Genomic DNA, 26,932 nt, shown 5'->3' with positions numbered 1-26,932 from the left:
CATTAAACTCACTAACATAGCAAGCAGCAACAGCGGGACTCTTCATTTGCGGATGTACATATGGCACTGTTTGAATGATCGTCTTCATTGTTTGGGCGGCAACGGCTTTGTCAGCTCAGGGTAGCGTGCAGTCGATGAATTGGCTTTGCAAGCCAAGAAATCAGAGACATATCGAGAGAAGTAGGTACATCGGCAGGCACCTACCCAGATGTTGGTTGAGCCTCATTGTCACTTTCATGCATGTGTTCAAGATGCATGAGAGAAATTTTTTTAACATTTATTTTTACAAATGAGTTTACTGCAATTTGTAGTTACGTTTATATCTAAGAAAATTTATTGATTTACAGTATATATATAAATTAGTCAGATTATTTTACTCTATTTTGCTGTTTGAAATTGTGAAAACTTTGGTAAGGTATTGTATTTGAACTTCAGAAGAGGAGTTTTTCAGTGATGTTTCAATAATGTGTAACTTGATGAAATGTATCTACATTATTTAGTCATGGAAATGCCATTCGTGACAGAAAAACAAGCAAGCGTTGTGAGCGAGACTTACAAACATTGGAAGAGCAGCTAAAAGTAATTTAGAGGACATATCTAGATTTAATATGTCATTGTAGTTTACTGTTAATGTTGAAATTCTAGGTGTCAGTTGAGGAGTATCAAGTTGCTGAAACAAATCACAGTCAGAAGCTAGCAGACATGTGTCAGCTTGAATTTACTGTACAAGAAACTGAAAATGCACTGCAAGTAAGTTAACCAGTCATGATGAACTTGTCTTCTATTCACGCTACCTTTGTGTTGTATTGTAGATGAATTTATATTGACTAACTGTTATTCTACATTTGATATTTATTGGATTAAGCTAATAACATGTGGTTGCACTAGTGCAAAAACGAATAGCATTGTTGAAGTCTCCTACTTTTCTTTTCTATGTGTGCCAAGTTTGAACCTCTAAAACCATTTGGTTTATTTTTGAATGTATTTGCAATATGTTTCGTCTGACTAACTAACTTTCTTCAGACGGGTTTTTTCATTCTGCATGCTTTCTCCGACTGAACTGGTTACGTTTCTTTGCTGCAAACTATCCTGGGCAGAAGCAATTTTTTTGTTTAACGATCGGTTAAAAATACTGCTATCACGATTTTGTGTGAGCAGCTTGATTGTCGCGTCTTCTGCCAATCTAAAAGTGGCACTACGCGTGCTCCAGCACTCACAGGTGCGTCTTCTGACATTTGCAGCCGCTTCTTTTGTTCTCAGCGATCCACAAAATGTTTAGGATGCAATATTTTGTCTACAGATGCTGCGACTAGACAGCTAAGCAAGCATGACTTCTCTTTGCTGCGGTATCTAATAAAATGCGCTAGAAATTGTTCAGGACGAATGCAACTGACGAAAGCGCACTTCAAAATCTCTCAAAAGATGTACTGATGACTTAGTAGGACTTTCTGCGGTGACATCTAACGGTCTATCACAGCACCATTATTGAGTATCAAGTGCAACCTAGCTACATTGTTGGAAAGAGACTACTGAGACCACATTTCTGCATGCAGCTGAGCAGTTTGCTATCTTTTTGGTTGAAATCGATTTGAGCTGATTTTCTTGGGTCTTCTTCAGCAGTTATTTATCTAGGTTGCGTTTTAGTTGTAGGGAACTATGTTGTGTTCAGTAGTTCTTAGATTCTATTTACTATGATGTAATGAACCCATCAAGGTTCTCAACTTGCTTGGCCATGGCCAAAAAATCAATGTCACTACGCTATGCTCTCCACAGTTGGCCAAAAACTTCCAGTCAGACACAATTGACATGTCAACACTACTCAAGAATTATGATCAAAACAAACAGTCAAGCTTAATTAAATTGCAATCCATGTGTATGATTCATTAAATAGATAGATAGTTACATTTCCTAGAATTCCCTAGGCTGGTCTTCATACGGGTCTTGTGATATTCTTCATGCAAAAAGTGAATGAACAAACTACAAAAACAATATAAATGTATTTTAGTAGGAGTGGCTACACAAACCAGAGAGAAGCGAGCAAACAGGTGTAGATGGTTCAATACTGTACCAAAATGAGGGTGCCATGACTAACTCACAATGTACAGTTGTTACAATTTTCTGCAATGGTGAACTTAGTCATGGCACCCTCAATTTGGTACAGTATTGAAGCATCCACACTTGTTTGTTTGCTTTTTGCTGGTTTGTGTAGCCATTCCTACTAAAATACATGTATTATGTTTTTGTATCTTTTGGAAGAGACTGAAACAGTTGTCAACCTATTTTTTGTTTGATTTCCTTCTTCCCCTTTCTGAAAGGTTAGAAGAAAGAGTCTTAAGGCCTTTTCTGCCTTAATCTTGTGGCTATGGGACAGAAAAGTCAGAAGGGAATATAAAGCTCAGGTATGCACATTAAACACCCGCAAAATTCATTACCATGGCTCAAGTTAACATTTCTTTCCATTAGCTTTTTTTGTTTTGCTTGATAACTGTGTGTGTGTGTGTGTGTGTGTGTGTGTGTGTGTGTGTGTGTGTGTGTGTGTGTGTGTGTGTGTGTGTGTGCAGATATACCGTATTTCTTTAAATAGTGGCCGCATTTGAATAGAAGCCGCCCTCGTTTAGAAGCCGCAGCTGAAGAGACTTGTTGAAAATAGAGGCCGCCCTTGAAAAAATTGAGGCCTCACTAGTCTACTGGTCATGCCCATATCACATGCTTTTGATGCTTCCATGTCAATCTTATTCTATTACGTGCACTCGTCTATAAATTACATTTTTATCAACACAACGTACAGCAATATGTACCGGTAATAGTCGTGGCAGTTACAGCTAAACCTGCTGCAGTTGACACCTTTAAAGTGTCCAATTATGTCAACAGAAAGAAATGTGATGTTCAAGTACCAACATGTCACAGTGTGAAGTAGACACCTAAAAATAGAGGCCACCCTCGAATACAAGCCGGCCTTGTTTGGAGGCCACAGTTTCGTAACCTTGTTAAAAATAGAGGCCGTGGCCACTATTTGAAGAAATACGGTACTTGGATTTATGTACTGGTAGATGAATTAAACTGGTAGATGAATTAAACTGCTTGATTTTGAAGACACAGCAATACTAGAGAATTTTACTCTAGAATTTACTCTAGACCCTGCATAATTTGTATCTTGATGTAGTCTAATTAATTAACATGCACTTCTTGTTGATGAGCTGCAAGTCTACACGTGTATCTGTTGCTTTTCAGCAATTTGTGCAAGTGCCCTGTAGATAAATATTTGGAAGTTTTGCTAAACTATGTGCAATGTTATTAAGACTACTTTTTTTTGCGATGCATAAATGTGTATATGCAGCTGTCTTTTTCTTGTCCTTCTGTGTAGGTCACATTGGACACATTGCGGCATCAATTTAAAGAGGAATCTCACGCTAAGACATTACTACGAGTGATTACAACAGTATTGGTACTATTTATGTCTTTTAGTATTGTCCACTTTTGTTGTTAGGTTCGAATCAAAGCTGATAGTAGTGAAGCAACTGAATTCAAAGTCAGCTCTACAAAGAGGCTTGAAATTGTACGTTTTGTTATTGTATAGTGATTACTGAGAAAATACAGGAGCAGCAATGCCTATTTCTTGCAGACTTCTGAAAAGGCCAGAACTTTTGAAAAGCAAAATACAACCCTCAGCACTGAAGTAGGACAGATCTTGATTTGTAGCTTATGAACATATATTATATTATGGAAATGAATCACTTGTAGATTGGAAAACTGATGGCTGTAGCTATGGATAAGCAACAGGTAGTTTTACTCTAAGCATAGAGACACACATTGACAGAAAGTGATACGTTGATAACTATAGGAACTGTGTGAATTTACTGATGTCACACAGAGAATGCAGAATTTTAAGTTTAATTTGTAGTTGCGTAGGTGTTGTGGTAGGTAGTTTCACTTACTTTTCAATGGCAATCACTGATTCACTTGCTCAGTCTCAGTTAGTGCCTTTACTATTCTCAATGTGGGCATCTGGTGCTATGGTGCTCAAAGCAAAGCACCGTGTGAAGTGAGTGAATCGTTGCTTCTTTGTCTGCTTGCTGCTATTATATTGTTGGAAGGCTTGTATATTTTCCTGCTTTCTCTCGTTTGCCAGGGTTCCATATATTCCTTGTGATTTCATGTTATTTGGCTGTGCTTTCTTTGAGAAACACCGATGCATGGTCACTTACCATGTAAACCATTATATGAGGGTCTTCACAAAGAGCTATCAAATATTTTTATTATTTTATGACTGTTGAAGTGAAGCTTCCTCTTTTTTGTAAGGTGATCATCACTAGCATTACTAGCTATCATCAAGTAGATGTAACAACAGATGGAGATGAGACTGCATGTATGTATAGGCGGAATTCCTTGAGCCTCAGTATGAGCCTTTTCTCAATCAGTTTCTACATGCACGCATCTAGTAGCTTGTAGCATTATCACATAATGATGGTCTTGTATTGAATTTGTAATAGTGGTATGGTTTGAATACAAGTTGATGTGTATGGCGACAATTTTTGTGGCTACAATTGACGTCTAACGTTTATACCACCATACATCACACAGTACTAATTAATTAAGTGAAAACGAACATCAAGCCAAAATGCTCTAACATTGGCTGCCTCTATATTCCTTATGTCAAATACTTAGTACAGTACTATTAGTTAGACCATTGAGTTGAGAAGAAAGTGCATGTACATGGGCAAATGCAAGAGAACTGTCTTGATTGGTACATGTACCATTAAAATTCAAAATTTTTAGAAATTATTTGTATTTGCACAAGTGTGAACATGCACACACACACACACACACACACACACACACACACACACACACACACACACACACACACCACGCAGGTACACAGACCCTCATCTTTGTACACATTTACTGTCCTAAAATGAACTGTATTTCTTCTAACAGACAGTAGACAAATTGACGACTGAACTGAGTGATATACAGCAGAAACATAACGAAACTACTCAGCAGCTTGGGAAGAGGAAAGATGAACTTGTACCTGTGGAAATGGAACTGAAGGTTGTAGTTTTGAAATGAGAAGTGTGTAGATTACATTCATACGTACCATGTCAGGAGGAAGTAAACAGATATCGTAAGGAATCAGATGAGGTTGATTGGAAGACAGATATGATTCAAAGAAAGTTGGAGGTGCAGTTTAATTATCAATATATAGTCTTCAGGTAATGTTAACTCTAATTTATGGAGTTTTTACAGGATTTAGCTGCGTCAACTAAAGTAGTGGAACGGTTGGAGACAGAGGTGAGTGGTGTACTGGAAACATTACAGTGAGCCTATAAACACTAATTACTGCAAAGAGTTTGCTGTGTTTAACTTGATGGATGAGCAGGTATGAATTGGATGATAAAAATGCTATTATTCAAGCAGCAAGACAAGAAGAAATTGATCTACAAGAAGAACTCAAAGAGATCCAAGGTAGAGACATTTCTAATTTATATTTGGATGCCAGCATTGACATTCTGTCGTTTTATTTTAGTTACTTATCTGATAGTGATTTATACATGTGCAGTTGTCTGTGTGTGTGTGTGTGTGTGTGTGTGTGTGTGTGTGTGTGTGTGTGTGTGTGTGTGTGTGTGTGTGTGTGTGTGTGTGTACGACAGAGCGGAATATAAAGAATGTTTTTTGTCCGGACAAGCAGGTTTGCCAAAGCCACATCCATTTTAAGGCCACGCCCACGCTATCAATTTCAAAGCCCGCAAACACTCTATTGCTATTATTATTAGTGATTATTTGACATTTGTACAAATCACGACAATAACAACTTTGAGACAACATACCTGCACGGCAAGCATATTTATTGCATTACAATAAAGTCTAGAAAACTTATGGAACTTCAAAAGGCAAACTTGAAAGTGCACTATAATTGTGTGAGACAATAGCAGAACATTAACGGGTAAACCTAGCACAACGATGTACAAAATTGTCAGTCAGACTCTTCTGGAAAACTAAATGTAGACAGGCTTAGAGGATTATGCCACACGTCCCAGTCATCTAAATTAAAGCTGCTAGTGCTATCGTCTTGGGCCGACTCTTCAGTTTTCCTTGCTGTGTATTGCTTTCTGAAACCTTGATTAGGACGGCGGTTGGTCTTGAATCCTTCCCACCACAGCTGAATAGCGGCGTCAGTGTAAAAGTCTTCAAGTGATGGTCCTTCATGGTATACTTCCATAAGGTCAGACAAGGTGGTGTTGCCCATGCTGGTGCGCCTGTCTGTCTTGATCAGTTTCAGCGACGAAAACATCCTTTCAACATGTGTGGTAGTAAAGGGGAGACTAAATACTAGCTGGCACAATTAACGTTTGGCCACTTACAATGGTCTGGACAGGTGTAAAGTATGTACCACACAGACTCATAGCACACCTTGTTGACATTAAGATATTTTCTAGCATAACGGACTACCTCCTCAACCTCGTCATGAAGAGCAAGAATACTAACGCCTTTCCTTTCTAGTGGTTTGGCAAAACGAACAGCAAGAGCTTCTACAGCTTCTCTAACCTCTGCAGTATCATCAACATTCTCGTCTTCACTATCTTGCTAGAGGTTTGAACGTTAGGTTTTCTTTGCCATGTTTGGTTTCAAGAAAGGCATTTATATGACGAAGAAGTTTGGTGTCACACCAACCTAGTCGCTCCTTCATTTTATTATCAAGGCATACTAAATTGGTTTTCACCTTTTCTGCACAGTTACTTAGTGTGCTGACAGAATAGTTTGCCAAAGGGGCTCCTTGATACAAAGTATCTTCTTTGTCTCTCTGAAGACGGCTCAAAACGAGTTTGAAGGTTGGCCATTCCCCGGGCTCTTTCTTGGCAAGACCTTTGAGTGATTTGCTGGCTTTTAGCAGGTTATGTATACCATGTACAATGTTGACTTTGTCATCTTGGAGACTGAGGCTTAAGAGATGTACGGGCTGTAGCAAGTCTACATACATAGCTGTGCCAACTAGCATTTTGTAGTTCTTCATCTTAAAAACATAACCCTTGAGGCGTGCTTTATCCTCTGCCTTTGTCTGTCTGTCACTTGCTAGTGTGGACAAATGGTTTACATACACTTCATATCTGTCAATGAATCGTTGCAGAGCTTTACGCTTATGAGCAATCCAACGTGTTCCTGAGCAGCGCACAGGCACATTTCCGCCTATGGGGAAGCTGTATGCTTCCGTAAGGTCTGCAATGATGCCTTCAAGCTCAAGTAATTTTTTTAGGAGACTTGTGGTATAAGCAATATAATCGAAGCAACAATTCCATGACATCCTTGATTACCTTGCTGCACAGCGTGTCTTTGCAAGCCAGTTCAAGTCTGTGCCCACAGCACCACTGCCACATTAGCCAGGGCAACTTACTTTGCATTTTCCCTTTCATGCCATTGATTTCTGAACTTCTTGGGTATCGTGATCAAGTGCACAGTATTGCACCATCACAAGCTCATCATCAATCAATGTTTCCTGTATCTGTTGACCCATCAATTATTGCACTGTAAAACTTGGCATCCTTTAACTTGCGTCGTAATTGCAAGCGTTGGCTCTCTGCAATGTAGTGAGTAAACTCTTGTGCTCTGGCTTTGTTCAAATAGGAATTGCCAATATCTACTCCGTGTCTCTTTTCAAGTTTTGGCTAGCACAGGATACTTCTTAAATGCCATCATTTCCTTGGCTAAAATATATCAAAGATCAAACTTATTCAATAAGCATGTGTGCTCTGATTTCTCGATGTGAAGTAGGCTCTTAGCAACTGGTGCATAGGTGGATATAGACTCCTGACATGCCCGAGCATTGTCAGTACGCCATTTGTTAACCGCTATACTATGCTGTTCACTCATTGCATGATCGATAATGTTGCTTGTTCTCTGGTTAACAGATCCAACTAGCCATGCATGTTGAAAATTTTTAGATCCAACAATACTGCTTTCATACCTGCGACGTAGCTCGCACCAAAGAGAACCAACACAATCATTTGAATCGAAATCAAGATTGCAACGAAGTCATGACAAAGTCTGATATTCTTTCTCATAGTGGGTCTGCCACTTTTTAAACGTGCTAAGGGATACTCTACGTGATGATGACTGCTTCTGGCACTTAGACAGTGACTTGGCCATTCCTGGTTGGGGTCTTTTTTGGTAAGACTTGTGAGTTTCTACTATCTCTGGTTTTCTGTCTAACAGGTCAGTTGCAAGTGATGGCATTATTTAGAAGCCTTTAGTGGAGCTTGACGGTTGAATTGATTTCGTTGGGCTAGAGCTTGCTGCTGTTTTGAATGTTGCTGTTGATGCTACCTGTTTCGGTTGCAAGAATGAGAAAATGTCTGACTGTTTTGTCTTTGCCTTTTTGGAGTCAGATGGAGAAATGGGGAGAGGACTGTGCCGTTTCAGCTGTTTTGGGGGTTCAACCTACGAACTGATGAACTCATCTTCAAATTCAGCCTGCATGCAAGCTGGCGACAAAGACTGACCTACACTCTGGCCTTTCATACACCTGTCATTGATCTTTGGGTCAGCAACTGGAAGAACAGGAACAAAGTGATTAGGTACATACAACTCCTTGGCGAGGAGAGTAAACAGTTTGCATGAATGATCGACATGCACATGAAAACTGCTTGGGATCGATGGTATGTACATCTTTGCCAAGTACAGTCGCTAAAGCAGAGATCTCTAACATGCCACTTCACACTCCTTTCCGGCGAGATAACTCTGCTTGATGGTTACTCCTTCAGCAAAGGCATGGTGTATTGTGAATTTTTGTCAACTCATTTGAAAAAACAGCATGTGCTTTGTTTCCTAATACCTGTGACAGTATTGCAGCAGCAGAGAATACCTTGTGTCCATCATCGCCATTTGCCTGCTCAGCCCTTTCAACGAATAGCTGAGCATAATATCGTACAGTTTTCTAGCAATTCTCTGACCACCTTTTCCCTGATATTCGAGTGCTCATTCTGCTTTCCAAATACAGCAACACTAGCTGCTCGGTACAAACAGTTGCCATCCCCAAGTACCACCACAGGGACATGGTTTACTGGGGCATCATCAGGATACAAGATAGTAGCAACGCTGTCTGCAGCAAAGCCAGCTGCATCAATTGTGTTGGGTATGATGTCCATATCTACAAGCTAACACTGAACTTGTACTGTAACTAAAGAAAGATATGAAAATAGAGAATTCCTGCGTTGAACTGTACTTTACCAATATACTCACAATTTGAACAGGTGGTTGGGCTTTCCTTTCCACACACTCCAAGTAAATGCGTTATCCCTTTCACAGTGAACAGCTTGAAAATCTACGTGCACCACATGTTAGCACCAATTGATTAGCATCACAACACGTTCCCACTTCCGGGCTTCCACTGTACAGTACCAAGATTTGTTTGAAAAACTTACGAGGCTGCCTGAACGACGGGAGTCAAGGTTTTGCAGATGAAAGAACAGAGTAAACGTACAAAAATAGACAGATGTGCTCTAGTTGCTGTCAGTCAAATCTAGAAACTGTTTAGAATCTTTCTAGAACGACTGGAATTTTCAAAGAAACAGCAGTCACTGCTACGGCTTCAAAAAGTTTGACAATGACAACTATTGACGTGTTTGCGGGTTCCCGCACTCTCACCTACAGTCCCTGTGTCAGAACCATTGACACAATTACCCGCCCTTCACCCCGCACATCCTGACCACATACCCAGAAAGAAAACATTCACAAATCAGGATGTTTGGATTACCGTCTAGGGGACGCTGTTTCTACCAATTCATGTCCTTCTATTTGGTGCTGTGGTGCATTCTTGGTGAAAATTTGTATTCTAGGGCAACTTCCATTGCAGTAACCCGTCTCACCACTTCGCACAGAAGCTTACCATAAGTGTGGTAAGGAAGTCCCCATAAGTGTGAACTTTGAAAATCTGTAATATCTCCACTGTTTTTTGGACCTTCCGTGATGATCTCGGAATCACCAGGTCTGGCATCTGTTTATTAAATTATTTAAGCCCTTCCTACAAAGACAACCAAAAGATAACAGTTTTGCATATCAAAGACATATTAGCCTAGTAGAAATGGTTATTATCCAATTATTCTGTGAAATCAAGGGATCATCAACTGGAACCACTTAAGATAACATGATCTAATGAGCACACCTGGTGTTACCTCTACCACATCCTAGTTCAGACTTAAGGAGAATAGATAGTAGATTACCGCAAGAAAACATACTCTGATAGTGCACAGTCTGACTCATGAGTTATGTCCCCATCATGACATTTGGGTGTGACCGTTTGATTAACCATGCAATGTCCGGCCAAGACAATATATGGCCGGACATGGACTTGTTTTGACCGGACAATGTCCGGTGTCCGGGCGTTATATTCCCCACTGTAACTAGCCCACCATCCCACCATCCCGTTCTTCTCACGGGCAGATTAGATTAGTTGTTAGTAAATTATTTTATCGTTGTATGCACGCACACACATGCACACACACAGACATCTGACACTCACTCACACACACACACACACACACACACACACACACACACACACACACACACACACACACGCACACACATGCACACACACACACACACACACACACACACACACACACACACGACAGCTCTCCTTTGTATAGCCTGTTGAGATAGAGAACAACTGATCATGAAGATGGCAGTGTGGAAGTAACAAATTGGGAGAGGTGGGCATTACTCTAGGCGTAGAATGACATGACATTCAGGCTAGCAGCCGGACAGCATTCTCATGAAGAATTTCATTCCGAGTTATATATCCCATTCAACTATATCCCATTCAACTATATCCCGCTCAGAAAGTTATCGAGGATCCAGTATTCCAAAGTCTAGCTAGCAGCGAATTTCCCGTTCAGAATCATATATCCAGGCGAAATCATGGAAGTCACTTGCAGTTACTTGCTCACCCGTATATGACTTGAATTCGAATCTTGCTCTTCTCGCGTTTTTTTGGTAGAAATCGGCACTTTCCCTGTGTAGCGATCGGTGCTGGAAATGCTTAGGTCGGATTCGGTGTAAATGCAATGAGAATTTGGAGAGAACCGCAAGCTGTAAAAGAACGGCTTCAGTTGGCGAGAAATTGTCGATCGCTGGAAGCGTTGCGAAGGGCAGTGATGCGTAAAGTCCACACGGGATCGGTACGGGCGTTCGTTTGAATAAACCGTAAGTTGTAGCATTCTTGTTGTCGCGAGATTTCACGTGAGGGTTGACTCCTTGAGAGGGGACCCGCGATTAACCAATGGGCACAGACTGAGCCAGGGTAGAAGAGTAGATGAACGACAGTTTGATCACCTCTCGCCAATGCACCGTTTGAGAGTTTACTCTGAACACGTGCACGCACACACACACACACACACACACACACACACACACACACACACACACACACACACACACACACACACACACACACACACACACACACTGCGGCTATATATGTCACCATTAGTCTGTTAAATATATGTTGAAAAAAATTTTAATATGTATATTTAGCTGTTTATGCTGGATATTGGGATGGCCGGCTGCATGTTCTGTTGCTGTCAAATTTGAAATTAGGGAAAGAGAAAGATTTTCTGTTCAACTTGAAAATCATATAGGCACTGATGAGCCTGCCTTTTTACTTCACCGCAAGAGGCACTACAGTTGCAGCTGGATGTCATTCAGTTTCAGTTTCTCAAGGACATGAGCATTGTGAGAAACAGAGCAAAGATTAATACAATCTCTTCTCTTTATGCTGGAGCATGGCTGAGGGCAGTCTCAAACCAAATCTTGGCCTATTCATGCTTCAACATGAGTTCATTATTGCCATCAGGATTTGGCTTGGCATTCCTCTGTTTCCGGATTTCCTGACTCGCTCAGATGTGTTTGTGGCAGTATCATTGACCCTAATGGAGACCATTTGCTGGGTTGTGTTTGCAATTCAGCTCTTAACAGACGTCATAATGCTTTATGTGACATTATTTGGCATGCCTTATTGATAGACAACGAAGAAGCCAGGAGAGAACAGACATGTTTTAGTAAGTCTAAGGCTAGTCCTGGTGACATTTGTTATCCAGACATTGTTGATGGCAGGCCTGCTTTCTTTGACGTAACAGTTCGTAACACTGTCCAAGCTAAGTATGTATGTGAAACTGCAGAAATGGCTGGAGCCGCTACAAGGGCAGGAGAATTGGAAAGGATTACAAACACTAAAACGTGAAGGACTGTTCTACCCTTTGGTGCTGGAATCTTTTGGCTTTTGGACTCAAGCAAGTCTTCAGACGTTGAGAACTATTGCAGCCAAAACTACGACCTATATAATGGCATCGATTTACAGCAACTTTCTCCAACCTTTTGCAACAGCTCTCTGTTCAATTGTGGCAACACAATGCTAGAATGATAATTTGTAGATATTTGCTAGAAACTGAGTTTGACATGTGGGATTTGACTACATATGTAGAATAATTGGGGTTAGGTTTTGTTGGGGATGGTGCTTGTTTGTTGGGGTCGGTGCTTGTTTGTTGGGGTCAGCCACTTAGGGATGTAATAGTTAAAAAGGCAGCTGATGATGATTTCAAGGCACTTCGTAAAAACCTAAACCTCCGAAGCATAGAGGCAGAGTTGCTTGCATCCAATTTGGATCTGAAATAGACGAATTGGTTATTTGACATAGTGAATGTCTCATGCCAGAATCAAAACAAGAAAGCTGTTCAATAATAGAGTGACCAGGAATGGCTCGAAGTAGGTGGTTTAATTTGCAAACGCTTAGACAACTATATATGTAGTGTACACTATTTTGGCTATAGTTATGCTTATACAAAGTACAAAGGGGTCTGCATGGAGTTATGCATTTGCACTAGCTGTGGTGATGCAGGTTGAACTACCTGATACTGCATGTCTGTTTTCTTTTTTATTGACCTCAGAAATATTCAAATTGGATTATTTAATCTGTTGTTTTTCTTGAGCTCCATATTTAATTTTTATTATTTGAACTGTGTTTTTAGTAAGACAATTTATAAATCTGGACACCATGGTGTATTTGAAGCTGCAAATGAAACTGTTAGCTGATGCAGGGGCGTAGCCTACCACTGTTCACAGGTTGCATGCAAACCTCCACCCAAGCATAATTTGCATTTCCAGTCCGCAAGACAACAGCATGCATCGTGCCAATGCACCAGCTTGGATGCCCTCTACCTACATTGATGATGGACTAAGTTGTCGATTTCGACAAATCTTAATTGTGGCTTTGACCATGACAAACAGCCCAATACGGGATCCGCATATACGACCACAGATGGTACAGATGTATTGGGTGCTTTGATGACTGCCTGCTTTTGCGGCTTGTCGTTTGAACATTAAGGTTGGACAGCGATGTTGTTCAAATTGGTCAATGACGGTTCTGTACGTTGATCTCCATAATGGCATGTCAATATCTATTTTTCCCAAAGCTGAGAATTAATGTTGCAAGACTTTAGGTTTGCCTTTAGACTGTCCTTGAACCATTTTTGGGACCTCCTTTCAAGCGTACACCCTCCTTTATTTCTCCATAGATCACGGCCTTTGGAATTCTTTCATCTTCCATATGAACTAAGTGGCCTGACCAACAAACTTGTGCTGATAGCAAAAATGTTTCAATACCATTCACATTGCAGACCCTAAGAACTTCCGTATTACGAACAAAGTCTTGCCATTTAATAAATTTCAGCTATTTTGCATAGACACATCATATGGAAACAATCCAAGCTCTTGATATGCTTTCGATACAGCATCCACGTTTCAGAACCATATAGCAGAGTTGATATAACAATAGCACGCTATACGTTGATTTCGGTTCGCAAATGTACTTCATGCTCCTGTCACAACCGTTTGCTTAGTTTTCTGAAAGCTGAACTGGCCTTTGCAATACGAGATGAGATCTCTTCATCCATTGTTAAATTTTTTCATCTTGTTACTTTCAAGATAACAAAATTTGTTCACATTCTTTAGAGGTGTGTCTTGAACTGTAATGATTGATTGTTCGATAGAGTTACCAGGTCTAGCTTGTAACATTAATTCAGTCTTTTCAAACTAATTACAAGACCAAAGTTACATGCTGCATTAGATAACCTGTCCATAAGAATTGCATGTCACTCCACATAGGAGAGAAATGAGCACAGTCATCTACAAAGAGTAGTTCACGAACCAACAATTCTTTGACTTTTGTTTTCCTGACATCCGTCGAAGATTGAATACTCCACCATCAGTGCGAAATCGTATATTCATGCCTTTTTCACAACCTTTGAATGCGAGAAAAAGATGTTAAACAAGAGCGGGGCCATAACACATCCATGCTTAGCACCATTTGATGCTATGAAGGGTTGAGACATTTTGCCGTTATCAATCACATGAGCAACCATTTCATCATGAAATGATTTAATGATGTTTAAGACTTTAGCAGTACAACCAATTTGTGCAGAATCTTCCAAAACCCAGTCTATCGACCGTGTTGAAAGCTTTTGCTAAGTCTACAAAGGTTATTCGTGTAGATCTTTATTTTGCTCCTGGCATTTTTCCTGCAGTTGTCGAGCAGTGAAATCATGTCAGTTGTACTTCTATTTCTGCGAAAGCCACATTGACTTTCAGGAATTATAACTTCTGTTATGGGTCTAAGTCACTTAGTCGCCGATATTTAGTAGCAGGACATTTAGTCGCGGACATTTAGTTGCCAGTAAACTTAGTCGCCATACCATTAGTCGCAGGTGCTTACATTTACCATAATTGCAAAGGAGGCAAGTTACACATACATATATTATATTTGTTTTCGATTTGTGAACCCACTTCAGGACACCCGAGCTATGTCACTGTGATGTCATGAAAATATTACACTTGTAATTGAAAGTTTTATTGAAACAGATTAACATATCGTGATTTGGTAATTATGGTGACTCTTGCAGTCTAGATCCTAAAATTTATTTGCTGTCTCAGAGTCTTGATTTGTTTGCAATTTTGGAAGCTATTAGGTTCTTAATAGTTTAGTCAAAACTAGTAATTTTTAATTTGTGTACGTTCTTTGTGATAATTTGTTGATTGAGATGCTTGCTTAATTAACAAAAATACTTGAACTTAAGCAAGACAACTTGAATTTGTTGCATGCTGCATGCTTTTGTAACAAGAACTTTAAGTGTATATGATGGACTGGAATTTGTCTAAAGTATAGCTTGTAACCTTGAAACATAACTGAATCCAATATTCTTCTAGTTATACTAGTTTGAACGTTGTATTAATGTTTTGTAGACTATTATCATGATGTCATCAAAAGACATCAGAAGTACGTGACCGAAAGGAAGAATCTTACTTTGTGTCTCAAGGTATGATCTCGATCTTGATCAGTTACTTGCTGTATTTTGACTTGGTTAAATAGTTGGACTTACTGCAATTTATAAATATAGATTGACAGGCTATAGAACATAGGATAGCATGATTGAATAGAACACGTACCATAGCTGTCTGTGCACAAGACGCGAATTGCTTTGGGGCACCCATACTCTGGAGAAAAAGAAGTCTAAAACGCTGCTATGTAATGACGAAGATTCTTAGATGTTGTTTGTCAAAGTTATTGGTGTTGATAGCATGATCAAAACTAAACGGCCGTGTATGCATGTGACTGGATCTATTTAATAAAGAGTGAACAAGCATATGTAAAAGTTACCACAACCTTGCCTCCTATCATCTGGCGGAGTGACACTGGTCTTGAGGATAATTGAAATAGATTGACATACGTAAATAGAGTGACATACGTAAATAGAGTGACATACTTGAATGGTAACCGTAAGGTCTCCACAAATTCTTATGATGACCAGTCATTCTATTATTAAAATTTGAGGAAATATGGTGGAGTATGTGTGTATACATACATACCAGCTGCTTAATTGTTTCTAATTTACCAACTTACCGCTTTATGAACAGGGTAGGATGGAGAAGACAATACATGAGAATGAGCTGTTGGCTGCCGAGTATAAGAGACAACAAATTTATCATATGAAAACAAAAGCAAAGGTAATGGATTCTTTGGAAAGAAAGCTTGCACTGGAACGCAGTTTACAAGATCACAAAAGTGTCAGTGGTTTCTTCAAATGTTTGTTTGCCAAGATTGTATTGATTTTATGAGTTCTTAGTTGTTAAGCCTTCAAGAGCGAATGCAGTCAATTTTAGACGAGTATCATCAGATTCGTTCTATTTGCAACGAAAACTGTTACTTTGAATGCGGTGCAAAATCAAGTCAGAATGTCAGAAGACTTGAATCAGTGGAGAAGAGGTTTGCTCAAGCGTTAGAAAGCATCAGACGCTTCTTACGACGAGAGAGAATGTTTGCATTGTCATCAGGCCAACAAATTTGTCAGTTTGCACCGCCATTGTCTTCGTCGTCATTACTAGTGCAGGATGACTTTGAGTCAGAGACACATAGAAGCAGCAGAAGTCATCGTGAAGAGGCAACTAAAAGTGCTACAATGGGCAATAGTGCTACTACATCTTCAGCTATTACGTATACCCTGGTGCCAAATTATGTAGGATGACTTTGAGTCAGTGACACATAAAAGCAGCAGAAGTCATCGTGAAGAGGCAACTAAAAGTGCTACTACATTCCATCCTTAGCTGGTGCCATATTACGTTTGATGCTGTAGGTGCACCTAGTATGTATATAATGCACAACAATTTGCCACTTTCGATTTGTAAAGGCAATATGATGTATTTACCACTGTACTGTGTCAGAGCGTGAAAGTACGTGGATAATCACGTGAGAAATCAATTTACTCTAGATGATCAAACAGAATAAAATTCTATCGTTTTTAGCCTGAAAGATGTTTTCGATCAGACAATCTTTGCCGTTTGCATAATGCCGTTTAGCAATTTACCGTTTGTCCGACTAGATCTACTATGTACATGAAATACATTTGACGGGTCCTGCATTTTGAGTAGATCCGGGAGCCAAGTAATGCGTATGCTGTTCACGTACGAAAATTTATTATGGTCGAACAACTTCTAGTTCCGTTAGCAGATTATTCGTGGATTTGGACGTTGGAGGTTTTGTTTGAGCAGTTACTTTACGCAGCAGTTGGCACGATCTACTCTCTGTTTTTCTTCTACTTTGCTTGCTTGACTCTTCTCGACGTTGCCGACTGGGTGAAGAAGACGGACATATATCGTGAACGTATTGTAGGTTGTCTCCTTATCCTAGGGAGTGTGACCGTATTAGGTTACTTTACTTACTCGGCATTGTACTATTTTGCTGTTGGCGGATATTTTGGGATTTACGCTGTTCTAACGTCAAATCAAGACTGGCTTGTATGGATTCCATCATATCATTTACCATAAACGTGAAATTTCATAATTTACTAGTCACTATTAACTAGAGTCTAGCATATAAATTCATATGATATCAAGTGATTATTAGTTGTTTATCCGGGATGTTCGCGATCAAAGATGGCTGAAGCCGCGTTTATGCCTTTTTTAGGTCCTCCGATGCCTAAGCTACCAAAACTCGATCGCACTACTTTATCATGTCTGGATTTTGCCATTAACGAGTCGCTTCTTGATAACCATTTAGCGGAATGGAAGAGTGGTAAGTCTATCACTAGAATTAATATTGCGACGGTGCCCTGCCCCATGAATGAACGCAGTTATTAATTATACCAGTATGTAGACGTTGTAGTAGAATTTCTTGTTTCTTTACGTCGATGCCGTTTGAGAGCGGCAGTGGCCAGTAGTTTTACAATAGCTCTAGCTCTAGAACCAATATTTAGATGAACTATATTTGTGCTCATTGAAGGAAGACAAGTAGATGCAGAGTTTATGTCATTGGCGACGACGTTTTCTGTGACTCTCCAAAAATGCAATATACTATCATCAATTATCATGTCAAATGGCCGTGCAATCTTCTCATTGGTCAATCAAAGGCATCGTTTGGTTGGCCGATGGCTGCCCGTTATTTCATCCTCTGCTGAGTGTGGTCTGATGCTCTAAAATGCAGTCTCTATTCATTTATTTGTTTTATTACAAATCCACTCAATATATATGTCTCTGTTTTTAGAGTAGGTCAGATACAAATACGGTACTATGTACTGGGAAGATTGCAAAGTCTGAGTTCTGTCTGTAAGGAATGGAGTGGAGCTTTAGGACCTTTTCGTTGTAGATATTTATGATGTACGTTAGTAGTAGGAATTAAAGTTTTAGGTGTAAATTTGCTTGCAATTTAGAGTATTTTCATATTTATTTGATGAGGACCTTATGGCAGTGTCATCAGCAATATCATAATTTGTTACTGTCTATTCGTGTGTTTATGTTATATGAACCATTCCAGACTTGGTGTCTTTTTGTTTGATAGTGTAGGGGGCTGTTTTGTTTGTCAATGTCACTAACTCTGTGGAATGCAAGTTCTACAAATTAGAAGAGACTCACCATTTACTCCAGTAGTTTTAATGGAAAAACTATTGTCAATGCACAATCTGAACGTGCAAACTACAGAGACAAGGATTTGATGAATCAACGCATCATCTTAGATTTACAGCCAAGTAAATTTGTATGATATGCACACTAAACAGTAACTTACAAGATTCTGGATATTAACTGATGTACAACTTATCAATTTTTTGTATGGTTTATTAGTATTTGTTTTCAGTATATGCACAAGTTCCAACGGGTAAACAAAAGAGTCCTGGTCTGTTCTGGGGTAGTGAGAATTTTTGAACAAGTGTCTTTGTTGGTCAGCAAACAGCATCATCTGTCTTGTGACTGTGTAGAGTGACGGTAACAATCACATAGTGCTAAAAGCTCGACAATGCGTGATGAATTTTCAAAACAGATTATACTTTCCTTGTTCACCTGTGGAGTTTATATGCCGATTTTCCACATCAGAAGCTCTACAAGGAAATTGTAGTTGTACACTTGCACGTGGATTCTACACTTGAAAGTTGCATGTAACCACAAAGTGACACCCTTGCAACATGAACATATCATGTTTTACGAACATAGCCTGGCTGCCAGATTCATTTTGCATGCAATAGAGTCTTACTGATATTACATGTATGTTATTTTGACTTCGAATGACATACCTCCCCCACTGACAGAGGTAAAATTAACAGACTGAAAATATTATATTTTCTATTTGCAATCATATGTAACAAGGTTTGGGTTGTTGGCTTCTGTCTATAGTTATCATGAATCATTGATGTAGTGAGGTGAATCTGTGTGATCATTTAATAAACAAACTATGTTTAGATGGTGTTGACCCTAGCCCTGCTGAACTCATAAATGGCTTCTTAGAAATGTCTTGGAGAGTATACACAGTATGCAGATGTCGTATAGATGATTGCTAAAATCTAAATAAATAGTTAGTCAAGTTTATGACTTTTTTAGGAGTCTCCAAAGTTGACTATAAGGAATGAAGAACGTGAAATCAAGCGTCCTCCACCATTGTTTTGGATAAAGTTAGCACTAAGGGTAGCATCAAGTTGTGAATGGGATCTTCAAATGATTGAGAAGAAGTACAGAGCTTAATGTTTTTCACGTTGTATAGTTATTTTAGAGTTGCTGCCATTAGGCTTCCCTTTCAAGCTCAGAGGTCATTGTTTATTGGACTTCTCACTGATGGCGTGCAGGCTTTAGAGGTAAGCTAACAACCATGTGTTGGCATGCACTTGAGTGTGTATGATCATAGTATTATGTTAGACTCTACAGCAGTAGACATGAATTTGTTTGCAGGCCAATCTCTTGCAGATGCCATTTGTAGTGTTTCATTCCACTTTTGTAAGAATGTTTTACATTATCAACATTAAGGAAACTGCAGCTTCCTGACATTGCTACCATTGTTGCTGCGAACAAAGTAACTGCACAGGGTTTGAAGACTTGATCTTAAAGTATTTCCTGCCCAACTATCCAATCTAGGCAACCACTAATTCGAATTAAGTACTCAACTATCTGAGCCAGGGAACCAAATATCTTATTGTGCAGTCAACTGTCCATGCTTGCCAAATGTTCGGATTGTGTGTCATCTGTATTTTCCATTGCAACAAGGGGTGGGCGATGGGTCTATCTTGCTTTGTAATATTTGTTCTGATAAGACTATCTGACATTTACAGATGCCCTCATTGTGTTGCTAATTTGTTATCATTTTGCAAAAGTTGGGTTTGTGTTATTTATTAGTGAGTAACACTAGCTTTTCCTGGAATTTCGATATTATGATGGGCATGGACGTTATCTAATCTTTGGCATTCAAGCCATTGTATTGTTGCATTATAAGCCATTGTATACTACCTATAGCATGATGATATTCAGTGATTGTGTACTGTAGATTGTGACCAACCAATTGTAATTGTTTACTGGTATAGATTCCAGTGGCTGATTTGAAATTGGAGAAGATCGACAGCGTTGTGGCTATGGCATACATCTTATACTATAGCTGGTTAGGTGGTTATGGTCAGTATACCACTCTGCATTCACAACTGTTTTGCTTTTAGGGTTATGCATGTCTCACTGCACTGTTCACTGTGCCAGTCAATACAGAAAAAGTATGTCGAATTCTCAGGTTACAGGTTTGGGTTGTTATGATCAGAATCTTATATGCATTCACACACATTTGAGGATACACATTTTTAAAGAAGGGAGCTCACCATGCAGTGAATTTTGCTGCTGTTTAATACCTTTTCTATTATTTGTTTTTCTTGAAATCGGAACTGTCATTGATGTGACAAGCTATTGTGTGTATACTGTTGTTTGAGCTGAGTAGGTACATGTGACAATGACATGCAGTAACAGGGAGACGGTCTACCGTAAATAGTAGTACTTTAGACAGTATATTGTAGCTTTTTGGATGCATGTACCAGGAGAACAGACTCACTAGTTGGGTTATAGTGTTTGGAGGGTATGTGATGTAGAGGATAATTTTGGGTGGCAATGGTATATCAGCTTGATTGAACCATAGAGAGTATTAGAATTTAACACATTCAAACTTGATTAAACTTGCAAAGTGCAAAGTTTCTAACGTGAATCCAACTATTTTGATGGAACTCATTTGTGCATGAAAAAATTATCGGAGTTTGTGTGACTGCATTTCATCCCACAATTAAATCCCGTACATTAATTTTTGTGCAAGCGTGGCAAAGGTTTTTTGTAAGGCTGGTAATGTAGCATGGAAATGTAGCAGATTGGGCAATTGACTGCTGTTGCCATATTTGAAGTGCGTGCTATGGGTGGCTGAAATCTGCATCAAAGAATTGCTATGATTTCATAAATTTCTGCAGTGTTTTCAAAATTGCCCATGCACAAATGAGTTCCCAAAGTTCTCAGAACACGTCCTGAAGTGCTAGGTTGAAGTCTTGTAATAAAAATAGCTTGGTGCATGGTAGCTCATAATAGATAATGTAGTAATGTATTTGGCCATAGGACATAACTGTAGTCCTCTGTCTCCTATTTCAGTGTGCACTTTTTTACATGATTGCTAGTGAGCTGTATAAAGTGACAGACTAATTTTGTGAGCTAGGGAAGCACCGATGTCTTCTCCATCCAAAGAAGAAGTGGTGAGTGTGGTATTTCATTGCTTTGTTTGGAAGTCGTTTTGTTGGAACCTGTGATTTTGCTGTCACCAGTTGGAACAACTTACACCACACGCTTTAAGAATTTTATCTCAAGCAACTGAAATACAGAAATCTCTTCCTTTACCAACATTTACTGCATCTGGTCTTGTGGAGTCATCTTGTGTAGTGCCTTGTGATGCAATACATTGTCAGGTATAATGTTGATATTGCTGTTGTTATCTGTGTTGCAGTGTGAATTATACAACATGTCATGAAAAAACTGCAGAGGCAAATGCTAGAGACAAATGCTGGACAGCATAACTTTATATATTTACAAGGGCTAAAATGTACTAGTTTAGTTAATACTAATAGCTTTCTAAATTAGTGCTTAATATTGTTACAGAAATATGGTAATTACAAAGCCAGTCACCTACAAATATTCCATTCAGTAAATGATCCTGTTCCTACATCAATTATATTTCCATGAAATAGAACAACCTCATTACTTGTGGTTGTCTAATGTCTAATTGGAATTTGCAATTTGGGGAAGTCTTTAACAATCATGAGACTTATCTCCAGTTCTTTGCTTGTGATCACACAAGGTTTACAACAGCAAGCACCTACCATAAACAATGGAAGCTATGTTTCTTGTTGCGACAGACAGTGGCTTATTGGATAGGGTTTGAATTTTTATGGTCTATAATGATAGACGTGCTTGCTTACTTTTGGTCTTATATAAGTTAATACTGGCTCTCGATACTGATGGTCAGATTACTGCTGGCATCTAAAACTTGAACTTGATGTTTAATACTTTGTAATTATTAGCTGTTGTTGACACTGTATCAATATTATTGTAACATTGAACTAGGTGGCATTTGATTTGGGTCAGTTTCACTTTTTGCATCAAGAAGTTGACAAAGCAAGGTCTCTCTTCACAGCATGTCAGAAACTATTGCCGAGTGTAATGAATGAGATATTTGTTATGATAACTGACACAAACGTGTTTTTCGTTTTTGTAGGTTGCAACTCATTCATTTGTTGAAGTTGACCACAGTAAATTGGCTGGTTATCTATGTGCATGTGGATTGAGTTCTGATGTGAAGTCACCTTTACAGTCTGATTTGATGTTTAGAGCTGAACAAAGTAGACACCAGAGTTACAAGGTAAGTGTTGGCTGTTTGTTTAATATAAGTAACATAGTACAGTTAAAGTCGATTTGCCAAGTGCTCCACAGCACTCTATTTAGTTTATAATGAGGGTAATCACACCCGTACAAAAGAGTGCACATGAACGGTTTGGTACTTAAGGAAGAAAGGGTAAATAGAATACATAATTATATGTAATCTAAACAGTCAAGATCCTGAACTCTGAGACTGTAACGTCTGTGTACTCTGAAGTCTTACAGACATCTTTGTTGGTTATTATACTTATGTCTTGCTCAGCCAGCTCAGTCTGGTTTGTAAGGTCTCTTGTAAGCACCGGAAGTAAACCCTACCTCATAGTTGCTTAGATCGTCATCGCTGTCTAGACAGAAGACATGACTTTATGAGGGATCCAAACAGATCTGAGAAGCACTATTTTCTGTAAATGCTGCAGGTTGTGATGACCTGGAATGATTTCGAACCGTCACAATACCTGTGTGCACCATGCCCAAGCTCCCAACTAGAACAACCAATGTCTGGCACTGTCACGTACAGCTTATCTTCACCCACAAGTCGCTGCACTTTGTCAACTTCTCAGAGTCTTTCCTAGGGTTAGCATTAGAGATGTCACTGGAGATCTACTTTCCAAAGAATGTAATTTTATTGAAATAGAACCTAAGCTTTATCCCTGAACAGGAGAAATATTTGCCATGCGATGCAACAGCATAGATTAAGAGGCTCGTCTTGACTTGTTCTCATTTGGGTTCTGGGGAGGCAGACTGGAGAAAGCCTTGATGTCGCAGTTTTTATCCCAATGCTCCAACTTAACAACGTACCACTGACCTTCCTATTGCATATTGACGACACACAAGACAAATGTCGGAAATACAAGCAGCGAATTATTATGGCCGAGCTTACAAGAGACTTGAACATTCAGCTGGCAGCTCCTGAGAGCCAGATGTTAGAGACTTTTAGCTGCATATTGAACTTCTACTTATGTCTAGCGTTATTGGGAATAGTTGCATCATGTGTTATTGCTGTTGTACGACATAGATGGTTGTAATTGAAATATACCATGGTTATATTATTAATAATGTTATATTGTTGCATTTATCAAATACACCATGTCTTTCAGTAGTACCAGTTCTCACAGTAGTAGTGGTAGTGGTAGTCGTCGTCGTAGTCGTAGTAGTAGTAGTAGTTTTATTCAGCAAAAGCATCCACCGGTCATATCCATACTACAAAAGCTACTACAATGGTACTCAATACAACACTATATCAATCGATTTAATTAAACAAACCTACTTAAGTCAACATCACAATCTACTTAGTGAGGCAAGCCTCACTGTTGATTAAATCCATGTCATAACATTTTAGAGGCCTGTGCTTGGCTGATCTACTTGTGCGAATGCACAATACAGAAGATCTTATTAGAGAAAAGCTGATCCGACATCTCAGAAGTTCCATCACTGAACTATATTTCTTTTCAGTTTTGTTGGCAATTAAACTGGCAAGATGTTTGTAGAAGGTGGAAGTTTCAGAGCCCATGCCACTGGTAGAGGAAAAACCAACGGTGTGAAGCTGGCATGTTCCACTTCCAGTACTCACTGTGCATATTCACGTTTTTTCTCACATTCATGGATGTTGAATGCTGATCTCAAAGAGCCTTGACTATTGGAGCATGTGTTTGGGTAAAATACCCTTACATCAAAAAATGCACGGTCTTCTTTCGTCCAGACTCCTCTCGCTGAAAGATCAAGTCTAGCCTCGTCAGACATATTTGCTGTTTTCTTCTGAAACTTTTCTCCAGTCAGAGGTTGTAACATCGGTTCTATCGCTACATCATGACACACTTCAGTCAAAAGATCGGCAGTGATATCCCTAATTTTATTGTGCCTTAGTGTCGGAAAGCCACCTTTAGAACATACCATTGCATGGTCAACGTTGAAAGCAGATCCACAGACACATTTTGAAGGTAGATTTGGTAACATCCAACCATAGCGCATGCACAAGCATCACGAAAATCTCCTTTGCTCAAATGAAAACCATGTTCTTCAACCGGTAAAACGGATAGCCAATTTGATGCACCCTTTTCAGAGGCAAGTTCAATGCATCGTTTCATAGATGCTGGGCAATTAGCTTCTATCTCTACTAAAGCTTGTTTCTGAGAAGCCGGTTTTTCAAATTTTGTGGCAGATTTTTCTTTCTGAACAGCTTTGACAGCGACATTGTAGCACTGTTCTTGTTGTATTATGAGAGCTGCTAATGGTGCTGTGATACGACAAGAAGACTTGAACTCAACATCGGACGTGTGAGTTGGATTAGTCAAGTTTAAACCTCCAAATCGACAAGGTAAAGCCAACAAATCTCTCACGTCTTGGCTACAATGTTGCTGGCCGGTTATGGCAGGAATGAAATAATCATGAATGGCTTCCTCAAGCGGCTGCATCATGGAAGAGATGTTTTCGACAGTTCTTGATATGTATGACCATTGACAAGCCAAGCCATGAGTAAATGCAGAATAAGCAGCATGTGGTTGTGTTAATGCAATCTCTGACAAGCGTTTTACTTGCATGACCCACTTATCTACCTTTCTGCTGACATATTTTTCAACAAAGGATGAACTACCAAGAGCAGCACCAAGGTGTCTCTTCCCTGATGTTGTTATCTGAACAGAAGTGTCTCCAAAAATATCTCTTGCCCGCTCCTGCTTGTTCTCTTTCACGATCAGCCATTTTTGTCAGCATTAGCAAAATAGCCAAATTCTGGTCCATGCTCTGTAATAGCATCCCACCATTTTCTCACATTCTTAATGGATCCTGCCCCAGTAGCATCATCAGCAAACCAAACTTGCTTGCACGTACCCATAACTTTGGTGATGAGTGGACTAATGCCAATCGCATACATTGACATGGCCAGAGGGTCACCCTGTGTAGTACCTTCAGTTGACTGTATAGTCTCTCCTCCAATCACATACATCAATATGTCAACTCTGCAAGTGTTAATTAAAGCTGTTGCAATAACAGAGCATTGTGCAAAGCAACTCGACGGTTCAAAGCATTGAACGCATTACTTGCATCTACCAACAGAACACAGTCTGTAGCATCATCTTCAAATATTGCTCTCATTGCATGAACAGCTCCTTCACATCCTCCTTCTTGACCAGCACACACTTGCAAAGGCCCTGAACAACAGCAGACATCATCCTTCACTATAGACATTATCGATTTGGCAATGATCCTTCTGAACGTTTCTCCAATACCAATTGGACGTAGACCAGGAGACTTGTCCAATGGGATTAGTCGATAAGCTACTAGTGCTTGGATTCCTCTTGGGTCAACAAATTCTGTACAAATGCGTCTTGTCAGAGCAGCCAATGCATTGCATAATTCTGTGGACTGGTTGTGAAAGGAGCAGCAAAATCTTCTCCATGCAACAGAGTCAACTCCGGAAGGCCCGCCAGCACCCTGAGTTCGCAAAGCTGCAGACTTGATAACAGAGCCATCAATACTGTCAAAAATGACTGCTGGTATGTCATTGACAGGAACACGAAGCAATGCAGATTCACATATTGGTTGGTGTTTGGGATGCTTCAAATGCAATAGTTCTTTTGCAGTTAAACCACCACTCCCTTCAACAATTGCATTAAGCAACAAAACACCTCCTTTGGCATTGTCTGATAGGTACCGTAATGCACTCTTAACTTTGCCTTGAATCATAAGACGTGTAAAGACTCTTGTTATTTGTTCTTCTGAAACATGGCATGACTTATGCAAACGTTGTTGAAGTGATCGACCTTCACGCAGCAAGTCCTCAAATCTTTCATTTTTCCATAGTTCCAAACGTCTCTGAAGATTTCGTATATGTTCATGTGACTTTGACCTGGCAGAGGGCTTTTGAAGCAGAAGCACTTGCAGGACTACTACTGCCCTAAGAGGAATACCTTCCAATGCTGTAGCATTTGCAAATGCTCTAATCAGCCTTGACATTTCTAGTAGTAGTAGTAACAGAACCTCAAGGGACTTCAACATTCTGCTGGAAGCAGCAGAAAGTAGATTATAGAAGACTGTTTATCTCAAAGTTGTTACAACCTAGAAACTTGTTGCTATAGAGGAAGCTTTTACATACAGTAGTAGTATGTAGTAGTGTGTTAGCAGATGCCGTTTGATTGTTCAAATACACCAGTTCTCTCAGTAGTAGTAGTAGTAGTAGTAGTAGTAGTAGTAG

General features: G+C 39.5%; 2 protein-coding genes across 4 annotated transcripts in view; both read left to right on the top strand.

Moving 5' to 3' along the window:
* LOC134179050 (coiled-coil domain-containing protein 178-like) overlaps nucleotides 1-16,755 on the top strand; it is a 36,247-nt gene extending 19,492 nt beyond the window's left edge. For all 3 annotated transcript variants that reach the window (XM_062645953.1, XM_062645952.1, XM_062645954.1), the window contains 13 exons: nucleotides 501-579; nucleotides 646-750; nucleotides 3,365-3,427; nucleotides 3,488-3,556; nucleotides 3,623-3,676; nucleotides 3,742-3,780; nucleotides 4,939-5,052; nucleotides 5,107-5,181; nucleotides 5,248-5,318; nucleotides 5,381-5,466; nucleotides 15,289-15,362; nucleotides 15,961-16,110; nucleotides 16,170-16,755. In XM_062645953.1, the coding sequence (XP_062501937.1) occupies nucleotides 501-579; nucleotides 646-750; nucleotides 3,365-3,427; nucleotides 3,488-3,556; nucleotides 3,623-3,676; nucleotides 3,742-3,780; nucleotides 4,939-5,052; nucleotides 5,107-5,181; nucleotides 5,248-5,318; nucleotides 5,381-5,466; nucleotides 15,289-15,362; nucleotides 15,961-16,110; nucleotides 16,170-16,568 (1,378 nt within the window). In that variant the 3' untranslated portion in view covers nucleotides 16,569-16,755. The remainder of the gene's footprint in view (nucleotides 1-500; nucleotides 580-645; nucleotides 751-3,364; nucleotides 3,428-3,487; nucleotides 3,557-3,622; nucleotides 3,677-3,741; nucleotides 3,781-4,938; nucleotides 5,053-5,106; nucleotides 5,182-5,247; nucleotides 5,319-5,380; nucleotides 5,467-15,288; nucleotides 15,363-15,960; nucleotides 16,111-16,169) is intronic.
* Nucleotides 16,756-16,993: 238 nt separating this feature from the next.
* The window catches only part of LOC134178125 (integrator complex subunit 8-like), a 30,799-nt gene continuing 20,860 nt past the window's right edge, over nucleotides 16,994-26,932 (top strand). Inside the window, exons 1-10 of the mRNA XM_062644918.1 lie at nucleotides 16,994-17,614; nucleotides 19,270-19,337; nucleotides 19,408-19,535; nucleotides 19,592-19,658; nucleotides 20,379-20,452; nucleotides 20,508-20,558; nucleotides 21,530-21,566; nucleotides 21,636-21,776; nucleotides 22,432-22,524; nucleotides 22,583-22,726. Coding sequence (XP_062500902.1) covers nucleotides 17,476-17,614; nucleotides 19,270-19,337; nucleotides 19,408-19,535; nucleotides 19,592-19,658; nucleotides 20,379-20,452; nucleotides 20,508-20,558; nucleotides 21,530-21,566; nucleotides 21,636-21,776; nucleotides 22,432-22,524; nucleotides 22,583-22,726 — 942 coding nt within the window. The 5' untranslated portion in view covers nucleotides 16,994-17,475. The remainder of the gene's footprint in view (nucleotides 17,615-19,269; nucleotides 19,338-19,407; nucleotides 19,536-19,591; nucleotides 19,659-20,378; nucleotides 20,453-20,507; nucleotides 20,559-21,529; nucleotides 21,567-21,635; nucleotides 21,777-22,431; nucleotides 22,525-22,582; nucleotides 22,727-26,932) is intronic.

This window comes from Corticium candelabrum, chromosome 4, assembly GCF_963422355.1.
Source record: "Corticium candelabrum chromosome 4, ooCorCand1.1, whole genome shotgun sequence".
Lineage (NCBI taxonomy): Eukaryota > Metazoa > Porifera > Homoscleromorpha > Homosclerophorida > Plakinidae > Corticium > Corticium candelabrum.
The sequence above is the reverse complement of the archived record's forward strand: the minus strand, read 5'-3'. Positions and strand labels throughout refer to the sequence as shown.